The sequence below is a fragment of the Motacilla alba genome, chromosome 9, assembly GCF_015832195.1.
Source record: "Motacilla alba alba isolate MOTALB_02 chromosome 9, Motacilla_alba_V1.0_pri, whole genome shotgun sequence".
NCBI classification, from domain to species: Eukaryota; Metazoa; Chordata; class Aves; order Passeriformes; family Motacillidae; genus Motacilla; species Motacilla alba.
In genome coordinates this window covers 8,609,203-8,636,142 of record NC_052024.1, presented here as the reverse complement: position 1 = coordinate 8,636,142, position 26,940 = coordinate 8,609,203, and the positions used below count along the sequence as shown (strand labels likewise).

The 26,940-nt window shown below is 43.1% G+C and overlaps 1 protein-coding gene across 2 annotated transcripts; it reads left to right on the top strand.

Annotated features, from left to right (window-relative positions):
* The first annotated feature begins 86 nt into the window (after nt 1-86).
* On the top strand, nt 87-26,678 carry AP1S3 (adaptor related protein complex 1 subunit sigma 3). Of its 2 annotated transcripts, none has more exons than XM_038145681.1 (5): nt 87-7,066; nt 7,478-7,575; nt 21,627-21,735; nt 22,698-22,835; nt 23,787-26,678. In XM_038145681.1, the coding sequence occupies exons 1-5, from the start codon at nt 6,701-6,703 to the stop codon at nt 23,820-23,822; spliced, it is 747 nt and encodes a 248-aa protein (XP_038001609.1). In that variant the 5' UTR covers nt 87-6,700; the 3' UTR covers nt 23,823-26,678. The 2 variants fall into 2 exon arrangements, with proteins under 2 accessions (XP_038001609.1, XP_038001608.1); XM_038145680.1 differs by lacking the exon at nt 7,478-7,575 and adding an exon at nt 20,281-20,459 and having other exon boundaries at nt 23,787-26,674.
* The last annotated feature ends 262 nt before the right edge of the window (nt 26,679-26,940 follow it).

The following is a 26,940-nucleotide window of genomic DNA, read 5'->3' as shown; positions in this document are numbered from 1 at the left end:
CTGCATTTTGTGCTCTGGCTCTTCCTTTACGTGCCCCATGTACAAATTGTAGGTTCCTGGGAGAGCTTGTTGGGTGCGTTGTATTGGAACTGAATGAGCTGCAGCAGGTCAAAGGCCCACAATGAACCAGTGAGCTGAGACATGAGCAACTGCTGTGTGATCCCAGTTAGGGATGTGTAACCCTATCCTGTGTTCTGCTTGCCAGCTCATACAGACATCAGCTCTGGTTCATCTGGCTGCCCTTCAGAGCTCTGCAAAGGTTCTTATCTACAGAGTACCACAGGATCCTTTCCTGAGATGCCTTGGACCTGTCTGAGGTGCCACAGAAATGCTGATTTTGCTGGATGGGGTGAGCACAGCCTACAATATAACATATACAGAGGACACAAACTGCAGCCACACAAGGTGGTTGCACTTGTTTCATGATATTTTCTCACAGGGAAGGAATGGAGATAAACTGGAAAGCATCCTTATCCCTCACAGCTGTTCACAGCCTTCACAGGCTCAAATACAGCACTGGGTGGCTTTGTAACACTTGGAATGTCTGAATGTTGGTTGATCAGTATGTTGTGCGGCTCACTGCTTCCTTGGGGTATTTGGGAGCCAGAGAGGGAATCTGGAAGAGTTTGACAAACTTGCCACCTTTGAATGAGGGCTGAAGAGCATGTGTGGTATATAATAATTTTGTTGGATTTTTTTTTTCAACATTATGTGTCTCATTTTGAATTGCTTAAACTTCTCACATTTCCCAAGGCAAATTCCAATGAAAACTGACTGGAAAAAATGTAGCTGTTGCTGATCTATAGTCAGAAAAGCCTGTTTAGATGTCTGTGTAGACCCATCTTATGTTTTGAATAAGGCATATGAACTCTAGTTAAAGTTGAAGATGCTGGATAATTGCAAATGGTGTACTTGGAGTGAAAGCATAAAATAGATGTATTGGTTTTCTAACTGAGATTGCACACTTGATCACTTCTCAAATTCCTAATATTGAAAACTTCATTTAAGTTTCAGATAGCTGTGCCAGATCTTAGTACCTGTAGTGTTGACTTTACTCATTGAGGAGATTCAGAATACCTTAGATGCAGAAAGGGAAAGATTTTTATGTTGATCAGATTCACCACTACAGTTCAGAAGGAAAGCTCTCTAAGTTTTTTTTATCTCTGTTGACCAAGTCCTCAGTGATGAATAACCTGATTCACTGTGAAATACCGTGATCAAACACTACAGAAAATGAGGAATTTCTGCCAGCCTAACATTTAAAAACTGATTTTGTCATCAACTAACCATCTTACAGGGAGTTTCAATGTGACCTCTCATTCACAAAAGGCAAGGATCAAGGATCTCTTAAGTGACTGCTATCAAGTGATCCTATAAAGCTTCTTGTCCCTTTGGAAGATGTAAGGCCATGGGCTCTAGGCAGCTGTGTAGTCTGCTCAACTTTTAATATGCAAAAGCTAATTGTTGAACAGATTCAAAGACAGCATTACTTGTTTTATTACTCTGGCAATGGAAGTATCAAAATTATATCAGTAATAAAATCTATACAATTTTTTTCATAAAATCAAATATTAAATCATAAAGTGAAATACATGGGGTCATTGGAAATTTTGCTTTCTGTTTCTATGCATGACCCTTTTCCCCACAACATATCAGCAGCTCTGAGTTGCTGTAACTACCTGCTGTCTGACTCACATTTGTACCCAGGGTCTCTGACAAGTTTTAGTGTATAATCTGGTCACACAAAGAAGTAGAAGCATATTCTTTTACTTACTCTTGATGTATTTTATTAATTTTGGTGGAATTGACTGGTTTGTCTGCAGAAAATTTGGTACATTCATTCCTAAATTGCTTTGTATCACAAAGATATTATGGGTTGTGGAGGTACACGTTTTTCTCCTCTTTACCTTGTTTATAGAGAAATACAGATTAGGGTTTAAATTGCTCCTGGCTTTGCTACTCTAGCTGTCTTTCAAGTAAAGAAGATATTATGCCTTGCACTACCTATACTGAGTCTTCTTTCTCAAGCCTGTTTCAGCTGCTCTCAAAATCTGCATGCTTATATCTATCAAAACTCTTAAGTTTGCATGAGCTCAAGTGCACCTGTGCAGCTGATCACGAGTGGGCACTGCTTGTCCTTGATGGCATTGCTGCTGAGCCATGGCTGGCTGTCATTTCTAGCGCTGTCCTTTATCTTTTCTCTGTTCTCATTCATTTCTCTTTCTTTCTTCCATAGTATATGGCTCCTTCTCCAGGTTGCCTCCACAGCAGCACATCCATGTTAGAGCTTGGCTCCCTGACACAGGTGACAGCAGCTCTTGAAGCACAACTGCCCTGCTCACCCGAGCCTCCTGATCTCTCTTGCAGTGGTTGAATGAAGGATGGCTGAGGCAGCAGACATGGAAGGTGAGTGTGGTTCAGGAAACAAGCCACTTCCTTATGCTCAGTTACAACACTCCATTCCATTAGGCACCCACAGCAGTGCAGCCATAACTTGGTGATTGGCGGGGAAGGTGTGGAATAAACAGAACTGTCAATAGGCAGAGTTTGGAGAATGTCAGGGTGATTTCGGCAAGGGCAGAGAATCGCATGTGTCTAAATGGTGTTTGTGGGACACTCAAATCTTGAACTCACAGGCGTTAACTGAAATAGAGAAACAAGGCTACAAATTGTGTTCATTACAGTCCTTTTATTTTTTTAAAGAAATGCTGGGAATATCAGCAGGCTCACAGGCAATGAGAGCTGCTTTAGTCCTACTCCAAAGCAGTGGTTCCCTGTTTTGTGGTATGAATATACCAACTGAGCACTCCACTGTTTCAGGAGCATGGGTTGCCTGTGAGCACGAAAGCCTGAATGGGTTTTCATTTTACAACCAGGATGGAAAGAGGAAAACCTTGAAAGAAACGGAGTGAGTGAAGGTGTACAGGACAAAGAACTGACTGGCAGTGTGGTTAAGGCATGCAGAGCTGTGATTTTGGGGAGATAGGAAGGGCACTGTGGCTGTAATAGCTGTTAATCCAGCTGAACACAAGAGGGCTACAGGAACAAGTTTTCTCTGGATTGAAAAAGTTCTCGATGGAGCTTTGGTAATGCCTGTCTACCTTTGGCCTGCTTTTAATTTTATACAGCTGGGAAATGAAATAAAATGCTACTTGACACCCTTTAAGTGCTTGTGTACACCTATCACTTCAGTACAGACTATAATTATTTGGATTGCTATTTTTAACACTTTTCTAATACTTTATAAAGGTTTGGACTACTTACTGAACATGTTGCTGCTGATAAGGTATCAACATCTGTGGCACAGGTACATGATTTGGTATGTGCAATAGTGATATGAATACTTTGTTCTGCACTTAAATTGTGGAGAATCCAGACTTTGTGAGCAAATAAGGAAAAAGGAACATAGGAAAAGCAATCTGAAAAAGTACAAGCCCTGCCTAGTAACCAAGTGCAAGTGTTAGGTTGCTTCTCTATTGATCCAAAGTGTAATTAAAAGCTACCTCCTGCAGCTGAATTTAAATTGGGCTTTTAAAGTTTTTTTCTTTCCCCCACAGACCCAGTATCAAGTGGTTAAAAACCTGCACAGCAGGTCTCCTATAAAATCACCAAGTGGAGTGTTCATCAGCCTCAACTCCTTGGTTTGCACAGGGCAACTTACCTGAAGTAGTCTGTGAGCTCAGTTCAGGTGCTGAAAAACAATGCCAAAGCATCTGCTGGCTAGAATCAGAATAAGTGTTCAGTGCTCTGTCTCATTTGTTGTGGTACTCAGTGTCAGTGAAAAGGCTCTTCCTGCAATAAAAGGGTCATTTGGTTTTTTTCAGAAGGAAAGCTTGTGCAGTTTTGTTTAGAAGGAAGTGAGAATGTTAGATTTTGTTCATTCCCTAGTGTTCTTTAGACAGTAGTGTGTGTCTCTTAATTGAAGCTGACAGGATTTGTTCCTCTTAAAATGCACAGGAAAATAACTTCGCAATTAATTGTAAATCATTGCTGAATGTATAGCTTTACTTATATGGTTCAGGATTAGCTTCTGAAGTGCACAAAGCTTGCAGAGATTAGGAGGACCCAAAACAAAGCCTGTTGCAGGTTTAGGCATCTGATATTCTAGCAATTACTTCTTTTCACATAAATAATGCCCAGAGCCACCAAAAACTGCTTCTTAGAAGCTAGGGAAGTTTTTCATCAGGTGTAGGCACTCAAGGCTCACTGAATCCACTAACTCTTGCTGTGAATGTTTTCTACTTCTGACTATGACAGGCTGCTAGGAGAGTGGAATATGAGCAAAGAGGATAAAATATGCCAAAGTAGTAAAAAGCTCCTTGCCTCTCTTAAAAGCCTGTTTCAAAGAACCCTTAAGAAAGAAAATGTTTATATTCATTCCATGCAGAAAAGGAAGCCAAAAAAGAAGGGTCTCAAAGCTGCTTTTTGCAGCAGTTTTGAGTTAGAGAAATAAATATGCATTACTTTGCAAACATTCATGTTCAAGTTAACTAACTGAGCCTAAGGGAAGTAGTAGAAGGAGTTCATGTTGTGGCATTTAACTGACATAAGTTCACTTCATTGGTTCACCTGGCACAACTGTGTGCCCCAGCTGCCTCCCCCTGCTGAGTGACACTAATAGCTCAAACTTCCCAGCTAGGAACTACTGATGGTTATCTTCTTTATCAGAAAATTATGCAGCTACACAGTGCTAGTGACAGAGAGGCAGGGAGGAGAGAATTCCAAGTCCTTGCCATGGCTAGTTAGGCAGTCATTAAGTGCAGCCTGGCTTTCTGAGCTGGAAAGCACCTAATTTAGGCATGAGGCTATATCTGCAGGCTTGTTTCTGTAGGGCTTCTTTCTCCCAGCTTCCAAGATTGGCCATAATGGGCTGACTTTGGCCACTGCTCTTAATGTTCACTCTATGCACGTTGTGTTTGCTGCTGCTGCCACTTTTTTTCTGATTATTTGCAAAAACACACAAGTAGCAGGCTGGTTCTCTTGAGTTTATGGCCTAATTAGGTAAGAATTTTGCATAGAGAAGTAAAATTATTGGGGAACAGTTGTTAAGCAAAAAAAAATTATTGTCCATCACATGAGTAAATTAGACAGGTAGGCAGTGAGGGGTATGTTCATCCCTTATTTTAAATTCCTTTTGGAGATGCAAGTATTGATGCCTCACATCCGTAGTACAGCTGCACTGTGGTGTCCACATTCTTGTGTGTTAGGCAAATCCAGTTCTGAGTGTTCTCTGAGACCTGGCTTTCCCAGAGCTTCAGTGCAATCTGTGAACACTCCCCGTTCAGCAAGGGAGTGTTTGGGGTTTAAGTGCAGAGTCAGCCCTCTGTTCTGCATAGGCCACAGCAGGTAGAGCTGGGGGTGCAAGGGACAGGGGTACGAACATGGCTGTGAGGAAGGCAGACCTTTATCTCCTGGGAGAGGCAGTGTGCGTACTGTGGCACTTTGTGTGGGTCTTTCAGAGAATGTGGTAAAAGGTTTTAGTCTGCTTTAACAGATCCTGATTGTACTAAGTATGTATTTGGCAGGCTCACTGAAGGCAAGGTGGTGCCCCAGTAAAACCAGTGAGGCCAGTGCTGTCTGGCAGCACAGCACGGTGTGTGCTGCACCCCACAGCACAAAGGGTGAGATGTTCCTGCCCTCTGGAGATAGTGCTGCTTTATGGGTTGGGGATGTGTCCTCGGGAAGGGCAGGGGCCAGGGACAAGTGAGCAGATGTATCTCTGAGATCTGTGGGGCAGCTGGGCCTTGTACTTCGTGTGGTGCACTCCAGAAGTGAAAGCAGAGCACTGGGCAGCCAGCAGCATCACGGCACAGCGTGCCATGTGCTGCTTGGTGGGCTGGAACATGCAGAAACCAGAGCTGAGCAAGCAGGAGCAGTGTGTCTGTATTGACCAACCCAAAACTTAGGGAGCGCTGAGGGGAGTAGGGTCATGCACAGTTAGGGAAATGTGGAAACTACCACCATGCTGTTGAATGAGCATAAGGAGCACACATCCGCATTTGCTCTCTGCTCTTGCAAATTTGCATTTCCAACTGGGAGCAGATTTCAACCCAGCTGTGCAATTGCTTTTGGCCAGGGATCTGTCTCCCTTCTCTCAAGCCAGAGGCTGCAGAGGGGTTGTCGTTGACACCACAGGGATCCCTGAAGTCCTCAAGTCCCTTTGGATTTCTTTCCCTTTCTCACTGATGGCTTACCTGCACCAGTGCATGCAGGAGCAGGGCACAGTTCTTCCCTGCGTGAGCAGTTGGGATCCATATCCTGAACTGATGCATGCTGTGCTCTGGGAGATGCCTCTCCTTTAGACTACAGACAGGGGACTTAAGCATGCTAAGTCCTCTCACTTTATGCTCAAGTGGTAGTTTGCATCTGGATCGGACTCCTGGTACAAATTTGAGAAGCCTTAGGCCGGGATTTAGATCTTTTGATTCAAGTGCTGAGTCTTGGATGTTACACATTCTTTTGGCACCAGCTGCTTATCAGCAAATCCCTGCCACAGGTTATAGGGATTTGCTGATGTCTTGCCCTCTCATCCAGCTGCATCACAAAGCACCGCTGAGCCAAGCCCAGCCACTGAAGGCATTTAAACTATAAGAGTTCCATTTTGATGGAGATGGGCAGCAGAGCAATCATGCCTGTAGATCTACCCGTGTCTTTAGGGCATGAATGTTTGACGGGGGAGTAGCTGGAGCCAGTGGATGGCATGAACTGTGTTTTATTGGTGTCGGGAATGCCGAGGCGCCCTGTGAGCGGCTCTCGCTCGCTCGGGGCAGCAGGTGCGGCCGCCCCGTGCGGGGGGCCCGGCACACGCGGCCTGCCAGCACCCTCGCTGCCGGGCTGTCGCTCTGTGGAGCCCTGCCCGGCCCTGCCCCGGCCCCCGCCCGGCGGTGCGGTCCCTGGAGCCCGGCCCGCGCCCGGGGCGCTCCCCGGAGCGGCGGGAGGAGCGGCGGGAGTTCCCTTTCGGGGCATTGTGGGAAGGCGATGCGGCCCGGCCTCACCTGAGCGGGGCGGGCGGGACGGAGGCGGCCGGGCCGGGCTGGGCCGGCTCCCAGCCAGCCGCCGCACCATGGTGAGTGAGCGGGGCCGAGCGGAGCGGGGCCGGGCCGGGCGGGAGCAGCAGCCCGAGCCTCGCCGGAGCCGCCGGGCCCCTGGACGGGCGCGTTGTCAGGGCGCGGAGCGAGGCCGGGCGGAGCGGGGCTGCCCCTCGGCAGCGGCACGCTGAAAGCCGTTCCCAGGCGGGCTCCAGCAAGGTTTGCACCTGTTCGGGGCAAATGAAAGTTCGCTTCTTTTCCGCTTTGTTTTCCGACCCTCGGGATGAGCTCGGGTCACGCCGAGAGCCTTTCTCAGACAATAAGGAAAACCAGGCTGTTACAGAGAGGCTTTATAAAGTCTTCCTGTAACTCGAGAGCTGAGGTGCAGGTCGGCTCCAGTGCCTGAAGAAGGATCGAGTGAGGTTTCGTATGGATCTGTCTGTCTCCAGGCTGACCGGGGGCAAAGCGGGTCAGTGTTGGGCGGTGGGTTTTCTTGTGACGGGATCGTTGGGAAGAGCTTTTCCCCAGGTGTATTCCCTGTTGTCAGGTAAGTGGAGGGCTTGCACTGCAGCATTACCTCCAGCCCCGGTGCTTCTGCACCACTGCCGGGTCTGATGGGGCTTGTTGGGATTTGGCTGCACCTTTCCATCAGGTAATACATCAGCGAGAGCATATGGGTCTGGTGCTGAACCTTCTATCGGTCACCAGAGTCACTGTGCGACCCGGCTCCAGGGCTGGCAGTGGCGTGTTCGAGCTTGGAAGGGGCAGCAGCCCTTCGGGGTTACAGGGCTGGCGGACAGGATGGACAGGATCCGGGAAGGGAGACCCTTTGCCTCTCCAGTGCTGCGCTTGGTGTTGCTTTGCTGAGATCAGAAAAGGTTGCTGTGGATGCTCTCTTTTGTTAAGAATGATGGCAAACATCCAGAGAACAATAGCTGGATTTTCCCCACGGGGGGGACTGCCTGCTCCCAGGTAGTGAGATGGTCAGTGATGACTCTTTATAGAGAAACCATCTCACTGCTTGATAATTCAGGCTTGAGGCAGGTTCTACGGGCATGCCCCGAGCTGCTGTCTTGCACAATTTGCCCATTGTGTGCACCTGTAATACCAGTTACTGGCAGTGCAGCTGAACAGAAGCCTCTCAGCTCCTTCGGTGGAGGCCAAGTGCTGTTGTTTGTCTCTATCCTCAAAGGCAGAGCTATGTTGTTTCTCTTCAGCGGTTTAGCCAGAATGCTAAATATGTGTTAGTCTCCTGTATTTAGAAAGGTGTACCTGTCATTATATTTGCAAATAGAATATGCACAGTAATGAGTTTACAGATGGTAATGCAGTCTCCACACCTTAAGTCCCTGTAGAGATGTAACTTTTCTGGTTACACCCCGAGACAGCCCTACATACCCAGTTCCCTCTGGTAAAGCTTATGTAAACAACTGGAGTTCCTGTTTTGCCCTTGAAGGTCAGTAAATATGGGAGCTGATTTCAGGGAGTCTGATCTCAGAACTCTCCTTGATGCGGGTACTTCACAAATGCCAGTTTTCAAAGCACTCACGATAGTCCCAGGGGAGCACTGCTTTTACAGTAGTGCTGCTATTGACGATCTGGAGTCTGGCTGCTGTACTGATGGTTAGAATTGTACAAGGTGAGTGTGCATTCTTACAAGTAAGAATTTTACTTTTCCTTTTTTTGAGGCCATAGTACAAACACTTGCTGGTGTTCTGCATTATATTAGTGCTGTCAGCCTTACCCTGTTCTTCTCTTGAGGATCTGGTGCTGATGAAACGGTGCTTTTGTCAGGGAACTCCAGCTTTAAATTTCTCTGTCATCTAGTCTCTGGAAAGGAGTTGTTAACACTTGGTTATGAGTCAAGAAGAAAGGGTTTGCTGGGTTACAAACCAAGAGTTAGCCTTATCCAGGCTCACAAGTGATGAACTTTACACAGATCATTTAAACTTTCCACAGACCGATTCCTCTGTTTTGGAATTTTGGAATGAGTTGTGCTTGCCACAACTGTGTTTTGGGATGGAATTAAAGGTGCTTGTGCAAATGGTACCATGTCTTAGCAAGAGGTTTGTTCCAATTGTTTGCTCTCTTGCAGATTTCCATGTAAGTTTCAGGAAAGAGTCTGTTTAGTAAAGCTGACTTCATATACAACTGAAAAACACAGCTTTTATGCCCAGCTTGTGCTTTGTGACATGTTTTTTTTTAAAATTACTTATTAGGAAGACTGAATTTTCCTTCCTCTCATATGTGGGTGCAGCAGAGATACATGTCATGAAGGATTGCTGTCTCAACAAAGTCAGAGAGTGGGGAGAGAGCACAGAGGAGAAAAAGATACGTCTCCCCAAGGACATGTGTTGCTGTTAGTCTCTTGTGCCTGTAAGTGTTGCAACACCTCGATCCTACTGCTGCCTCAGTGTTATCAGGATTACTTTTGTGAATAAATACAGGGCTCTGCTTGTGTAGCTCTGCATGCAGGATTGGTGCCTGTATAGTAAAGGGTCTGATTCCCTCCTACCTGTGGTACTCATCACTACAGGGAGACAAATTAGTACTTGTGGGTATGATCTGAAACCCTGGAGAAAGATCGAAATAATCCCATCGAGCACCATTGCTCTAAAAATGTACTTGGCCTCAATAGAAAAGGAGTTGGCAAGCACTGTTTCCACTTTGCAAGACATTTGATAACCAGTCACTGATCTAAAAGTCGGGGTGGAAATATCAGTTGCTGTGACTGCAGCTGCTGACACCTCCCTCGTGGTCAGAAATGAACTCTCAGCTCTTCTGAATATTGATCTCATCAACACCCTCAATGCCCTTAGTTGTGAAAATGGACGTAGATCTGCAAAAGACGTGTTCAGTGCTGCAGAGGATTTACTATTTACAGTTCTAAGAATGACTGCTTATTTTCCACTCATGATACGCCTGTGTGTTGGCCTCAGAGGACAATGAGCTTTGAATCCAGGCATTTACCTCTGAAAGACAAGGAGGGCAACAATTAGAACAGATGAGAGGAGAGAAAATGACAAATAAATTAGTGTGTTGTTGAAGGCAGCAGTTGTTACGCTAGATGACAAAAAAAGTTCATGTGATATTTCTTTGTTAATTTGTCTTGCAGTGAACTTTCACTGTGGTAGTACATAATGGCAATGGAATGGCATCTTGTTAGAAGATCCTGAGTTTGTAGACTTTCTGCTTGCTAAGAGATGACTGCAGGGGAAGTGATAGGAACACGTGAAATCATGAACACTACAAAGATTGGTTGCTATACAAAGAATCAGGGTACATGCTGTGAATTTTTTAGGCACTAAATGTATAAAAAATAAATGGGAATACTTTTTCACACAGCGTAGATGGCTTTTCAATCCACTGCTGAGTGTGCTGTGGATGTCCCAGTAGTTAGGCAGTTCATAGAGGGTGGGGCCACAGGTGGGTTGTCTGCATGCAGTTTTTGTCCCCTAATTCTTAAACCTGTGATTCTTGGAGATGGAACTACCAGATGATTTTACACGTGCCCTGTTCCTCATGCTTGTGCCCTTCTGGAAGCTGCTTAGATCAGAGTACAGCTCAGGGGCTGATCCATAATCTGGCATTCCGTTACTCACTGTCATTCATTTGGACTTTAGAATAGCATTTTGTGGGATTTGTGAGGAAAAATGTTTTTACAGTTCTTTGGAAGCATGTAATCTCTGACTTGCCAGTTTTGGATGTTTCTTCTCCAAGTGCCCATGGCCATTACAGATTGTCACTGTTTAATACTGGAGCGCACTCAGGCCATGCAGGAATTCCCATTCATTCTTTACTGTCCCTGGATATTAAGCTCATTCCTGGAAAGCAAAATAAATGTTATGGTAGATCATCTGCTGATTATTTTCTTAGTAAACAGCAATGTAATAATTTTTGGTTTTGAAAATATATATATTTTTTGCTTAGAAATAAGGAAACTGCAGGAGTTATTAGGATGTGGGATTCCTAGAGGGCGTTAGAGAAAGCCATGGCATTTAGGGTGGGCAAATGCAGGAAGAAGGCTGCAGGGATAATGGGCAGCTGGGCCTGTCAGGAAGCAAGAAAATGACAGGCTTTGCTGCTTTTCCATGTCTTTAGTTACTTCAAAATCCCATGCTTTATAAATGATCCCATGGACCTTCTGCAGCCATCAGTTACCTGCAAGAGCTGAAAAAGGACAATGTGATGAAAGTATTGAGGAAACTGGTGAGTCGGGGAGGGCAGATAGAGCTGCCCCTCCCTCAAGTACTTGCAAGATTTATGCTTTGGCATCCACATCAGGCATTTCTGTGAGCCAGTCGTGGTCTTGCTAGTGATGCCTAAGTTAAAACAGTCCTGCTCGTGTGAAAAGGATTCTGGCTGTATCACATGTGCCCAGTTAGTGATTTCCATCCCTGCCCTTTCATTTCCTATTGTCCTCTGCCTGCAGGCTGTCGTGTGCATTTTCTTGGCTGCGTTGGCTCTGTGCTTTCTTGAGTGGCCACCCCTGGGCCCTTGCATTTCTGCAGATGTTGCAATGTAGAGAGGGAGTTGCAAGATCCAGTCCTGCAAGCATGGCACTTCATTTGGGAGTAGGAATACAGCATGCAAAGGCATTGGGGTAGGATGGCAGGTGCAATTTGCATTTGTGTGTTTGAAGGCAAGCTTGGCGTGCCTTTCTGGCCAGACATGCCTGTCTGGCCTGGAATGTCCTGATGTGCGTTTCTCAATATTACAGACAGAACCCCAGGTACTTCATTCACCAGTGTTTTTTCTTCTCTAGCTTGCTGAGTTTATGTAGTATGTCCATCTGCTCTCCTCTGTTAGGGAGGGCATTAAAATCCCTTTTCACTAACCTGTAAGTGCCTGTTGTTGCCTTGCTGTTTGCCTTTGGAGCTTGGGGATGGTTTTGCTCAGACACTCAAGCAGTTCTCAGTGGCTTGTTAACCAGCACAGGAGCTCTGTGGTCACCATCCTCTGCTTAGCCCCCTGGGGTAAGTGATGGGCACAAACTACAAAGGAATGAGAAACGTTGAATGAACAATGAAACAACATTGTTGTTTGAATAAAATGCAGAAATGTACCATGTTGTTGTGCCTTTGTTGTGCAAGGCTGTGTGCTGGAAGGAGAGCAGATGAAGTGTTGGGTGAGTGCCTGTGTGCTCTGAACTCAGGAGAAGCTGTGGGAAGTGCTGTATGAAACTCTCAACAGCCTCTGGGCTCAGGAGATGGGATGGGAAAGAGGCAGTAGTACCTCAGGCATTTCCTTTCTTTGAAGTCTCATGACAGAACTTGGAATTTGTGATCCTTTCTCATTCTACAGGCTAAATATTGGGCCATCATATAAAGCATTTTGGAGGATTCTCTGCTCTGGCCTTTCCTTCTGTAAACAGTGGTTGTTTCTTTTATGTTTATGCTTAGGTTAAATCCATGTTGGTTTTTTACCTTAATGAAAAAAATGCCATTTTAAAAGGGAAAATTGAGAATTTCTCAATTGAAAATGCCTAAGTTAAATGCTTCAGTGATTCCAAAAGATTATTCTGTGCTCTTTCAGAATTATAAACATGATCGGAACTCACACGTAGCTTCAGTCCTTTTGGAGTTCAGGTTTTCTGTGAGCATCTCTGTTGGGAGCTGGAGGAACGGGTGTGAGGCTGCTGCCAGTCTGCACTGTTCCTGCTCCGCCAGGCACGGGAATCACCAGGCTGGAGCAGTGTCTGTCAGCTGCCTGAGGAGCCAGGTTAGCTTGTCACCATCTGGGTGTGCCTGCCCTGTCCCAGAGCAAAGGTTTTTGACTTTGTTCCTGGAGAGGTCAGAGGCAGGGGAGGGGCACTGCAGTGCCTTCATGTAGCAGGGCTTTGCAAATAACTGTCAAGGCAAAGTGGAAATGAAACCAAAAGAGCTGCACCTTTTGCTGGAACCCACTGGGTGAGATTTTAGCTCTGTTTCTTCACTTGGAGTTCAAGGAACAGGCTGGAAAAATAGCTTCTTGTGCCTGTAAAGTGCACTGGGGTTGTAGTGAATTGGGGGGTAGCTCTCAGCAGCTTGTTCAGCCTCTCCTCTGGTCCCTTCCTCCTTGTAGTAACCTAAGGAAAGGGGTCCTCTGCCTCCCAAAAACGTGTAAGCAAATAAAAACACCTACAAGAGCCCAGCCTAGGAGGCAGAAGGGATGTGATTACCTAGTCAATAATTGTTTCAAATCTCTTCAAACTGCTGCTTTCTGTGAACTCAGCCACCTCGCATCCCTGCTGTGTCTGTCCTGTAGTGCCATTGAAGGGACAGTGGTGTGGCTGCTTCCCTGGCCTGCTCTCCTATGGCAGAGCCTGGGGCAAAATCCAGCCTGGGTCTCTGCTTGCTTATTACCTGAAAACTGGAGTAATTCCACTTGCAGGAATAGTAATTCAAGAAAATTAGGAGTAATTATCCTCTGTAAGGACTGGATGCCATTGCCTGCATCTACCCCTTTGGGGCTGTTTTGGAAAGCTGTACTGCCTCTGCTCTCCAGAGCAGGAAATCCATTGCTGTTGGTGGGACAGCCCAGCCTGTGAGGAGGAGGCACAGGCATGCCTGTGCTGTAGGAGGACACTGAGCAGGAATGTCACCAGTCCATGCCTATGCTGTGGGAGGACACTGGTGAAGGAATGCCACCAGTTTATGAGGGATGAGCCAAGGTCAGCAGGACTCGTCCTGCTGGATGTAGAGATAAGCTGGAGCAGAGCTAGAGGGAACTTGGGCACTTAGAAAGCTCCTTGAGCTTTGTTTTCTGGTCCTTAGGGATCAGGAGGGAGCACCTTGAGCTCAGCTATACTGTTTTGATTATAGTTTTATTTAACTCAAGTGAGGCTATCGAGAAGGTTGTTGCTGTCTGGATCGATACCATATGTTATAAATATCCTTAAAATGCTGGTGTGCTGGTCTATTTAAAATCTTCAGTAATAAGATAAGGGTGACTGCTGCATCATGAAAAGCATAAAATCAATGTGTAACTATGGTCACGTGTGCCTGTAATGATCTGGCACAGCTTTTATTGCATGGACTTTGGATGTATTGTTCAGGGGAAATTGCTCAGAAATATTCCTAATGGAGATTAAGTGAGGAAGAATCCTGTGCCAGGTAGGCAGCAATACACTGCTTCAGAATTTCTGTGTTGCTGGGTTTGTGCATATTTTCTTTTTCCTTATTTGCTTACATCATGCAGACTAAGTACGTGTTTGAAATTTTAAAGCCGAGAGCCAGCAGTATTTAGCAAACATCTGTCACCTCCTGTGCTGCTCTGAATAAATGTTTTAGTGACAGAGCAAACAAGTAAGGAAATTAATATTTTTAATAAAGTAGTCTGTTTTGAATTTTACATATTTGCTTTAGAAGCATCTGAAACCCCAGAGTGTATGTTAAAAGTCAGTAGCCAGATGGGATTTCATGTAACAACAGAATACCAAAATACCTGCACTTGAGTTTGTTAGTATTCTGTCTTGTCCTAAGGTGGGTAGATTGTTAATAGGTCAATAAGTCAGCTCTGTGCATGCTTCTCATTTCACCCTAAACACCTGGCATTCCAAACCAACTGTATCGTCACAATTTCTTTAAAAATTTCATTATTTACCTCCCCCCTCCTCCAAACAAAACAAACCTCAATAAACAAAGCACAAACTAAAAGGAATTTTTTATTCTTGAAATGTTTTGGACATAAAAAAAAAATAGCTGATGGCTGGAATGATATGAATGTTCACATTTTTTAAAAGAGAAAATTCAATGAAAGTAGGTTTTGTTCATTTTGAGTTGTGATGTAAAACTAAATACTGATAAAAATATCTGCACAGTTGTCTATGTTGGGAAATAGATTCTTTCATATCAGAGGAAAGAATTAAAAATAATAGAAGAGAAGCAGAATAGGAACTCTGTTAGACTAAAGCAGTGGCAGTAGATCAAGCAGACTTCAGGGGAATCAGAATAAGTTAAAAAAGAACTTTCACATAACAAGTTGCTTTCTCTCCATCAGGTACAGCCAGTCAGGCTGGTTTTCCCCAGGCTTCTGCTGGCAGCTGAAGTTCTGGATTTTCATCCCACTTCCCATTTTATGTGGTCTGGGAATTTTCATTGATTAGCATATCTTGTATTGTCTGTTGCCCTACAGAAAGTTTTTAAGGAAAACTGAACCTTTCCTCACTTTGCCAAGATGTCTGTTTAAAGATAGCAATTCCTAATTTGCAGATTTTACTTACATGTGAATTTCAGGTGTCTGTTTTATAAAGGTGGCTTTGATTTTGAAGGGCTCCTAACCAAATTTGGAGAGGTTACAGCTGAAGCAGAGTGTAAGCCCGGAGCTGCTGAAGTGACAGAGCTGCCTCACCAAGCAAATCCTTGCCCAGCCACACACCCAGACAGGAAAGAGGATTCTTGCTCTTTTTTCTGCAGTCTTCCTCTTCTGCCTCCCTTCCCCTGAGGCTCCTTGATGAGTTGCCACCTCTATCCTCCTGTCCTCCCCCAGGGACATGGAGAAGCCAGATGCCACAGAACAGGTTTGGAACCAGTCAGCAAATGTTATGCAGGTTGAATTACAGGAAGAGGAGAAGCAGTTCTAGTGCAGATTCTTCTTTCTCACAGTGCAATGAATTAGAGCCTCTTGCACACCCCTGGAGATCACCATGCAGGAAGAAGTGGGGCATCTTTTACATGTTTGTGTTATTAAACAGTGAACTGGAGAAATTATTGTAGGAAAGGAAAGCTAGGAAAGCCCCTTTCCCATGTATTCTTTTTTTATCTGCTACCCCTGCTGGTGGTTTGTTCTGTATGTAATGGAATGTAGTCCTTTAGACAGTTGTACTAATTGTTGCAGATTAGGTTAAATTTTAAACCCTCTGTAAAGGCAAAAATGATCCAAGTTTGAACCTACTGAGCCAGTTGTAATATGTTTGATAAGTCTGAAGTGTGTAATGGCCAAACAGTGGGGAAGGCTGCACCAAAGGGGACCTGCAGTCCTGGTAGGGAGCAGTCCAGAAGACAAGCTTGGGTGAGCTGCTTATCAGATTATTACAGCCCAGTAGTTAAAGGAGGGCAAGGTCTCCCAAGGAAGGTGGAAAGAAATCACAGTGTGTGTTAGTTTCATTTGTCTCTCTTGTATTTGTTGTTCATGAATATGCAAACCTTCCGTATTTTGCATTTTTGATGTCTATTCTATTTATTGGTAAATTATTTCATGTCAAAGTCTAGCATTTGATTTTCTTTTTGTAGCCCTGAAACTAAGGGTGTTGGTTTTTATCCTGGTACAGTTGTGTAAATCTTGATAGAACAGAGGGCCATAACTTTCCAGTCTGTTCAGTAACTTACTGCTGCAGTTGATTCATAGATGCATGAGAAGGGGGTAGAGTTCCATGGTTTAAATGTTTGATATAAAAAATACCCCAACAAGCTATTTTTCCAATAGCCTCCAAATAAAAAAGGCAGTCATTTGGATTACTTACTGACGTTTATGGAGGTCATTTTGCACAGTGCTGTGGGTGGTTGGGACTGACTCAGTAAAACAAGCTAATAAAATTAGTCTCAGCTCCCAGACCAAAGCTTGTCTCCACAGACTCCACATGTGAAGGAAGCCAGTGCTCTCTTAGGAACTGTACTCTTCATCCCAACCCACTCAGTCTTGGACCTAAAAATTCCCTCTGGCATCAGCCCTGGGTCTGGTGATGGTTAGTCACAGCCAGCGTGCCCTGGGATGGTAAGGAAGGGAACCAAGCACCCTGCTTTCTAAGGTATTCTGCTTTTAGCAAGTCATTTGCCTTTGTTTTCCTCTGGAATTAGAGCTTTTGAAGATGAGTAAAGCATTTCAGGATAATCTACTTCTCTTTGCAGTTTGGCTGCTGAAAACAAACCAAAAATTTCTTAATCAACATCTGTCTTGTCATCAGCACTACAGGAAAGCAAATATGTTTTCACAGCCAAGGAGCAAGGAACAGATGAGCTGTTAGATTTGTGTTTGTGCAGTACTTCAATATTATCAGGTTTATTGATGCATCAGAGTCTTTCCAGTGGGATGTAATGAACAGAGCAATGAGAGTGAGGAATGTGTTGTGTCCTGACAGTGGGGCTGGGCAGAGCAAAGCTGAACTGAATGGAACAGCACTGGATGTTGAAATTGAAAATGCTGAAAGCCATTTAACCTTTTAAGAATGTATTATTTACCTCCTACAGAGCTCCCCTGATTGAAGGGGCTTCAGAAATTAGAAGAAGGAAGAACTAGAAGAGGAGAGACCTCACACACAATATTTTTGCTTCTAAGTATCTGCAGCTTTCCCATAACTTGTTTTGTTACAGTAGTTCTTAGCTGGCCAGTGATATGTACCTAGGCTTGAGGGTGCACTATTTTGCTGCAGACTATAAAATTTAGAATTGTGCTATAGTAAGGGCTCTATTTTTTAGCTGCATATATTACTGTAATAATAAAATTGCCACGTGAGGTATGCAGTTACAGTCTGCATATGAAACAGTGTGGGACAGGAGACCCAAACAATGAGATTTTTGGAGCTTGTGTAGGAACGTTTATGCATTTAGGAGCATTAATGGGTATTTTCTGATTACAAGGAACATTGCCTCAGCTCATAAAAGCAGCGGGGAGACATCACCTGCATGTGTAGAAGAAACAGTGGAATTCTCAAAGCAGTTTTAAGTGGAGAGCAAGCAGCTCACTTTCCTGTGGGTGAAGCATAACATCCTGCAGTAACTAACTGGCAGAAAGTGGTGGTAATATTCACAGTGATTCCCTGGTTTGTTGGTATTGACCCTTTTAGAGGCATAAGGTTGCTGTTCTGCAGGTATATATGTGTATTACATGCAGGCACTCCAGTTTAAGGTCTCTTAGGTCCAGCAGCTGACCCTAAACCAGAATACCTTTTAATTTTCTTTTCCTATTCGAGCACTGCAGGCAAAGGATGCCACAAAGCTCACAGTCTTATGCTGAACATGCTGTCAGCTTTTGATAGAGATTCATTGACTCATTCCCTGCATCTTTAGGGAATCAGTCAAATCTGATCATCCTCTCCTATCTGATGATTTACCATATTCATAGAAATTTGTTTATCAAAGAGCTGCTACCTCTGTCCAATGGCTTTTAGATGGACTCCTGCTGACCTGCTGCTCTTATCTGCAGAACTTATGCTCTGTTTACAAAACACCGTCATCTTTACAAGGGCTTTGGAGTTAATGTGCTGTGCAGCAAGCAAAATAGCCTTTCATTCAGCCAGCTCCTCTCAGTGTGCAAGTGTGTGGACAGTGAGTGCTGTCCCTACATCACCTGGGAAGGGGAACCCTAGCAGATTCCCGTGTTAAAACCCAGCTGGTAATATGAACAGAGAAAGGCAAAACCATGGTGCTTTGCTCTTCACTGTAATCAGGCCATGTGTCCTGCCAGCAGCATACTTGCTTTTATTTAGCAAGCTTGTCTGGAGAGTATTATTGGACTCAACAGAATGCAAAAAAATCCTTGTAATTTTATCAAGCCCATTAGACTAACAATGGCAAGAGCCTTATATCCAGCAGTAGATCCTGCCAAAGACACACATGACTAAAACCTTCCTCCTTTCTCTAAAATGATCCCACATTTGAAGTGTTTCTCAGTATAGTCAGAACTCTTATCTCCAGATTACTCAAGAACTATGCAACTCAATAGCTAGAGAATGGTTCTGAGTTATGAATGAATGCTTTGTTTAAAATCCAGTAGCTTTTCCTTTTTTTTTTTTTTTCTTGTGTAGAAACTTCTCTGACTTCTCTGCTCAGACTTTGCCAGAGTGTGGGATGATTGTGGAATATCTTCACAGAAATCTGCATTGTAATCTTGATAGTGATTGTGAACATTAACTTTGTAATCCTCACTTGGAAATGTGATGACATATAGGTACAGCAATAAACTGGAACAGGAAGCAAGGAGCAGAAGGGATTAGGGTATAGATTGAAAAACCTCTAGGGAAGGATAAGGTTAGGCTAATGGTGAGGGATGTGGTAAGAGACCTGCTGGATCAGGGCTTTGCAAGGATTGGGAGGAGGCTCCTGTGCTTCTCCCTGGTCCCCCCAGGATCAGGGGGAGCCACCAGTCAGTGTATGGACAGCTGGCAGTGTACCTGTCACACACATGGATATAGCTACAGCTACCCTTCCTGCAGACCCCTGGGGCCTGCTATTGCTGCTGGTGAGAGTAGCACTAAGGATGCCTGGCAAGAGCAGGGCAGTTTAGATGTCTTCAGCCATTAAACACATCTCTGTCTCCCCTCCACCCCCCAGGTGGGTTTGTAGGGGTTTTTTTCCCATTTAGCAGATGTCTTATTGGAGAAGGATGTTGTGCTCAAATTGATGTCCTGTATTCTTAAAGCCATTTTTATGCTCTGGGTGAATAGGATACTGTACTGCTAATATACATTATGGTCAGTTATTTTAACCTGCTAATAGTACTATTTATATAAATGTGAATTGATACTTTTCTCCCACAGCCCCACTGGCATTTAAAAGCTGGCTCTTGTGTATTTCAGTAGTACTGTTTATGCTAAGCATGAAACATTCATAGGTCAAACCTTGTAAAGTTATGACTACCTTTAAAGTGGAAGTTTTTGAACAGTATAGAGACTGTCCTTTATTTAGTACAGTATCACTCACTGAGGTCTGTCCTTCATCGTTACAGTTGTCTGAGTTTTGTAATATCCTGATTTCTTCAGTAAAACAAGTCAAACTTCCTTTCCAAAGCAGGTTTCTTCTGTCCCTTATTGCCTCTTCTAGGAATCTGCTGTTTTGTAATCTGAAATATCAGAGTTGTTAGTGATTATGATTACTGTCTCAGTCTTCATATTTCTAGCCTTCTGCCACACTGATCCTGATTTCCCTGCTCCTGTTGTGGATGTCTTTATTCCCTTCACTGAGGTATCTGATTTTGCTGGAGGAGGGGGTGGTGCCCTCTTCTCACTACTGCAAAGTGGTGATGCTCCTCCTGTTTCCCAGGGCAGGGGCAGAAAAGGAAGCAAAGCTGCTGTTTGCACAAGGTAAGGAGCATGGGAAGGAGAGGATGTAAAGGACTTACCTAGGGAAGATGTGCCACAGGGAGGGGAGAGCTGCCTGAGAAAGAAACAGGAGAGATCTTTCCCATGCTGAGCCTCCCCCAGACCTCACTGACACCATGTCCAAGCGTCATGCCAGGGCTGGAGGTGTGTGGCCAGGAGGATTTCTGGTGCCAGGCAGAGGAATGCTCTTCCCTGGCCATGGCCCTGGTGTTAACCATGTTGCTTTGTTTACTCTAGATACACTTTATACTGCTGTTCAGTCGGCAGGGGAAGTTAAGGCTTCAGAAATGGTACACGACGCTACCTGATAAAGAGAAGAAAAAGATCATTCGAGGAATTATTCAGATTATTTTGTCTCGCAATCAAAAAACAAGTAGTTTTGTTGACTGGAAAGACCTCAAGCTTGTTTACAAAAGGTGTGAGTAATTTTGTAAGAACGTATAATAACTATTCATATGAATAACACATGCTGGAAGAGGAAAAAGAAAGGCTCACTTAAGGAAAAGCAGCAAACAACACTCATAGCGCTGGGCTGAGTTAAGAGCCTGCCATTGGCAATCTGGCTATAACAAGGCAGTGTCCCTGGACAAACCAGCAGGGTAATTGTGGGGTGCAAAATACTTGTATGGTCTTTCAAATTAGAAAAACATGAGTAACCTAACAGGTATTGGTGTTTAGAAGGCATTAGACCTCACTGCCCCTTCAAATTCCACAGGGTATCCTGGCTGAGATGTGTGCGCTGGGTTTTATCAACTGTGGAGATTGGAGAAACTGTTCCAAGGCTCTTTCATAATTCTGTCAAATTTTGGTTTTGGAATATTTGTTGCTCTGGAAAGTGTTAATTCCCATTTCCTTTTCCAAAGAAATCACTGGTCCCCAGTTACACAATGCCTAATGTTAACTGCCTGTTTGTTCTCCTAAAGTTTGTAGCAAACAAATGTAGCCTTAATGTGTAGTACACTGGGTAAATTAATCATCTCCCATTTAGCAAAAACTGAGTTCCATGCTGTGATGGGAGGGATATAAACATCTTATCAGAAGCTATGACAAGTTGGCCTCAAGCCACAGTATTAGCAAGCTGAATAGATCTTGGGTTGGTTTAAACATAAAATTTTGGTGCAAGTTAGTTACAAAGCTTCTTTGGTCTAAGCAGCTTCATGCATTCTGGCCCTCTGTAAAACAGTAATTTGACAGCCATCAGGCTTCTTTCACCTTTGCCTTATTTTTATTTTTTTAATTAGAAGGGGTAGCTTCTCCTACAGTCTAATTAACCCCACTTACTGTAGTGCTATTGCAGCAGGAGGACGGAGACCTGAAGGAACTACTTACTACTGATTTATTGCCTGTTTCAGTGTTACAGGTGTCCCACTTTACCAAGTGTAGAGTTGGTTCTTCTAACTAAAATAATAATTTGTTAAATCATCTGATCTTCAAAAGTGTTCTCTGGGACACTACGAGAGTGAAAAAAAAGTTTATTATAGAGACTAGATAAGAATTAGGTGTCATATGAATGACCTGTAGGAGAGGAGCAGAGCACTGAGGTCCCAGCTGTTCACTGCCATGTTTTGCCCGTGTTTCCCCAGGTATGCTAGTTTGTATTTCTGCTGTGCAATAGAAGACCAGGATAACGAGCTGCTGACACTAGAGGTCGTTCATCGATACGTGGAGCTCCTGGACAGATACTTTGGAAATGTAGGTTTCACTTTCTCCCATGAACTCATTCCTGTCTGGCTGATAAACAAAATTATGTGGAACTGATTTGCTTATGTTCCATCTGCTGCACTGGCCCTGCAGGAGCTCTCAATCCAGAATGAAATTAATTACTAGAGTATTTTATAAAACAGGGCTGAAATCGTCATAAGATTGTTTTTCCATTCTTTTCCCACTCTCCCAGAATTAATCTTGATGCTTTGTATATCTGTCTTGGTATAGAATTTGAAGGGAAAGCTTCAGGAAAATTATTAAAAAACTCAAAACAGGCTTGCTTGTGTTTTGTTTGTTTTAATTTTGTTTGATTTATTTGTTTTAATTCTCTCTCCTGACATCTTCAGGTATACTGGTTTTGTTTGTCTCATAATACTGTTTAACAATTAAAGACATAGAGGCAAAAGATAAAATCAGTGTGTTTTTAAAGAAAAGACTTAGAGAAGGTCCAAGTAAGTCTTTAGAGAGTAAAAGAGACCCACCTTTTCTCTGAATATTTTGAAATGATCCTGCCTACCTTAATTGATATCTTAGTTAAATCAGTGTGCCATGACTTGTGTCTGTACTGCCTCAAAACTAAAAAACGCTTGGTGGCTCACGCTGGGCAGGGAATTGTCTTGCTCTGTGAAACTGAACCTAGGTAACCCATCCTACAAGGGCTGTGTAGGACCTGTGATGAGGTTAGTGGGCCAGGGAGTCTGCTTGGATCTCTGACAGCCAGCATGAACTTCATAATAAGTGGAACATCTTTGCTCTAAGTCTGTATGTGTGGAGAGAACATGTGCAGAAGCTTCAATATTACATAACATGCAGTTTGTTTCTTCACCCTGCTACCTGCACAGGGCTGCTTATGCTGAGGATATTTGATCATCACAACAGCTTTTGGCTTAGTAGTGCTTATAATACTGTAAAAGTGGTTTAAATGTGGTTGTGGCCTCTTGTTCTGGCAGGTGTGCGAGCTGGATATTATCTTCAATTTTGAAAAAGCTTATTTTATTCTTGATGAGTTTATAATTGGTGGAGAAGTACAAGAGACTTCAAAGAAGACTGCAGTGAAAGCCATAGAAGACTCTGACATGTTGCAGGAGGTAAGGCAGAGGAGGACAAAAGGCAAACACCTCATCTTGCTAATCTTCCTTATTTGACAGGAGATGAAAACACAGCTAAGCACTTCTGGTACTTAATTATCCAAGTGTGTCTTACATTCAGTTTCAACAGGTACAGCAGTGCAGTTACATAAGCTTTCAATTCAACCCTTTTGCTATCATCTGGAGGGTCTTCATATAAAGCTGTTGCTCTCTTGCAGCTTAATTGCTAGAGTTTATTAAGAAACATTTTAAGATGTATCTAAGATACTTCTTTAATATAAGAGCATAATCTAAGGTTATATTTAATGCATGCATATGTATATGTAAATACAGAAAAATCTATTTCACTAATAGCATTGGAAACATGACCTACTATTAACATTTAAAATTGGAAAGAGTATTTGCTGGCAAACTCTGCTTTCATTCAGAAGCACCTGTGTAGTTTTTCTGCAGGGCACAGATATGTAACCCTTATTCAGAACCCTGCAGGAATTCTCTTGTAACTTGGAATGTAATGAGTGACATTGAGGCAGGAATGGCAAAACCAGTTGAATGTGATGGGTTTCATTCTTTTTTTTTTTCCTTGGTAGTGAAGGATCCATCACAATCCTAAAGGGAGCAGCACAGTGGTAGAACTGGCTTGGGCTGTGCTGTAGGAATTGAGCAGGTTTTCCCTGTGCACATGGAACTCAGCCACTGTGTGCAAAGGCCACTGGCATGATGAGTTTAGCCACAGCTGTGCTATGGCATGATTTAAATGTCAGATTTTAAACCACTCTGTTACATGTTTTTAAAGCAGAATTATTTCTGCACTTTAATAAATTTTATATCATTTCCTGCAAAACTACAGCAGTCCTCAAAGAGGACAAGAGGATTTCTATGAATATTACTGTACCATTCCACAGTGCATCAGTTGTTTTTCTTTTTTTTTTGTTTTGTTTTGTTTTCTAGACAGTGGAAGAATACATGAACAAGCCTGCATTTTAATGTTAAACTACCTGGAGAGAAAACTGCTGTATGTGCTGTATGCACCTCAAAAGTGCACTTCCTGAAATTCTTCCCAATGTGCCAGATCCTCAGAGAAATACCAAAAACCAATAACTGAAGGAGTTTGTTTGTATAATGGTGAAGATGAAGGTCAGCTAATGTAGCAAAGGGTTTAACAATTCTGTGCTTTGCATTACTCTGTACATGAGTTTCTCAGAGTTGTTACTGCCCCAGTCTAGTTTCTCTTCTGGCTACTGGACTCAACTCTTGTTTTGTACATCTTTTAGCTACGGGTTTTGTCATCACAAAATGCTCCTCTGACAATACTTTGAAGAGGTTTTTTACAAGTTTTGTTCACTGCTGACTGTATGACTCTACTTTTGTACAAATGTCCATTATTTTGAATGTAATGGTTATTCTGCTGTAATAATAATTTTTTTCTAAAAGCCAAATTGTTGTGGACCCTGATTTTACAAACCTGTTGTGTCAAGATTAATTGTTGAAGTATATGAGGAAATATGCTTCTCTTTGGGGCAGCTCCTTTCTTTCACTGTCTTCCTTTTCTTTTCTGCTCTAGTCTGCTAATAAGACTGCTCCAACTGCTCCTAGAGTGCACTCCATGCCTCCTTTTAATCTGGAAGACTGTTTGAAGGTAAGCTTCTCCTAAGTTTAATGAATCCTCTTTTTGCTGCTGCATGCAGATGGCCTGTTTCTGTCTTTCTCCTCATTTCCCTATCCCCTTCCTAGATTCTCTGGACCTCTCCAAAAGTTCCAAACTTTGAAATTGTGCAGCGTGAGTGTAGGAGAAAACTGAAGAGAAAAAAATCAGCCTTTGGAAGATAATCTTGTGTAACTTTTGGTATCCCAAATGTGTATTTCCCAGTAGAGTTTTCCAGTCTCAAATTCACTCACCTGTTGGGATGATCAGCTTTCTAGTAGTTGAAGATGCCCTGTTTTTTGAAGGTTGAGCAATTTAATCAGCTTTTTATAACTTTGCAAGCTGTGAAAAGGATAACATAGTAGAGAGGAGTCAGCTGGGCTGTGTGCCCCTCCTGTGTGTTACAAACCATTCCAGCGGAGTGTGTGTGGAGCCAGGTGTGCTAACTTGCCTTGCAGTGCAGTTTAGGCTCTGTAAACTGATTGAACTGGCTCCCTTAGAGAGATTGTCCTCCTTTAGCAGAATCCAAAGCTCAGAGAATTTCTGTTTATCTGAGCCCAGAACTCTCAGCTAGATCTTTTGTTTCTGTCCAATCATGAAATTACTCTATACAAAAATTAGGGAAGTTATCAAATATGCCACAATGATCCAAGAATCGTTGCCTTTCCCTTCAATATGTACATTCCCCTTGATTTCTGGGATGTACAATCAATATTTTCTTTCAGAGGTCTTTCTAATCTTTAAATATCCTGAATGCTTATTCTGATTTTGTCATTGCTCCTTCCTTCAGTTTGTATATTCCTACAGAAGGGACACTAGGGTTTTTTGGAGAGTGGGGGCACTTTCACACAACACAGCTTAGATTGTCAGCCCACTATTCTGACTGTGCTTTCCAGTCTGTTAGTAAAACTGTGACAAACTGCTTCATAGCATCATGTTGCTCTTTTTTATAATTACTTTATCCATCTGTTTTCTCTGTATTGATGTCAAAGGCATACTTTCAGCCTGGAAAAGACAGTGAAAATTGCTGAAGGGCCTTTAATAGCTCTGAAGACATCCATTTTAATAGTAAATTAATTGAATTATATGATTTGTATATTATTTTCTCATGGTTTGAAATTAAGTTTTTTTAAAGTACAGTGTTAAATTGATTAAGAAATCACTTCAGAATGTGCAAAGAGGCTCCTTCTGCTCTTTGCCTTTATAAGTGACCTCTGCTGACTGAAATCATCAGTAGTTTGATTTTACTCTCTTTTGGAGCCATGCTATGATTCTCTGACTCTTAAACCCGTCATGTTGGTTGAATTCTGAATTAGATCAAAATAAGAGTACCAAAAAGATTTCTTGGTACAAAAGCCTGTCTTTTCAGTCATTTTAAGAAGAGCTAGAAGGCTTCTTTCTGCATCATTCCAAGTTGAAGAGAATTCCTGATGGAAGAAAATAACGGACTGGGTAGAGGTACTTACACCAGCCATATCAGTGTAGCATCTGAAATAAATAGCATTGCCAAACTGGTGAATCCAGTGTCAGCTTGAGAAGTGTGAAGGAATTAGTCTGGTTTCCTTACCCTAGTGCAAAAATTCCTTGGAATATGGTGTGCCTGTTGTGCCACCTGCCTCTGTGCTACAAAGATGAATGGAAAGCATGTTAAGTACTCCAAAAGAACTGCTGAATTATGTTCATGCTTCAAGAAACATCTACAGACTCCTGCTGCTTTTGTGTGTAGGAGAGTTCCACAAAGCAGGCAGGTGAGCCTTAGCTGATGTGACTTTTGCCTGCATACTCAAAAACAGGTGGGTTTGAAACATAAAACTTGTACTTAAGCTTCTTACAACCTTCAATGAGAAAGGGATCACTCAGGTAAGTAATGTTGTAATGGAATTCAGTTTAACTCAGGCCTTTCTCCAAAGGGAAGAAGCCCAAATGAACCCAGTTGTTGTCGAGTCACCTTTAGGTTGCTGTCAGACTGCATGTGTTCCCATCTTTGTGAACTTCATTGCCACTAACAGAACCCTACACAGATTAGTGCACTGCAGTGCCTAGCTCATCAGAAGATTTGTATCTCCTGATGTCTTAGTTCCTTGATTTTTCTTGGAGCAGGAGGTGCATGTATCTTGGTGTACATATTCACTAATCTCTGAAGCATTGCCATTTATATTTGCTGTTGATGTTTTTCTTTCCCACTTGCCTGACTGTCCTAGGCAATGCTCAATATAAAGTTTTCTGAGAAACTTTATGAAATTATTATCCAAAAAACTATTAGCAAGCTCCTTAAATATTCCCCATCCAATAGTCTTTTCCCATTACCCAAACTCTCACCTTGCTGACAAGCTTCCAGCACATGTCCTAGTTTGCAAAATTGCATTTACTAAAATAACCATTAATCATAGTCATGGTGCTAGCCTAGATTCCCTTCCTTGCTCTCACCAGCTGCATGTAACAAAAAGCTGCTTGATTTTC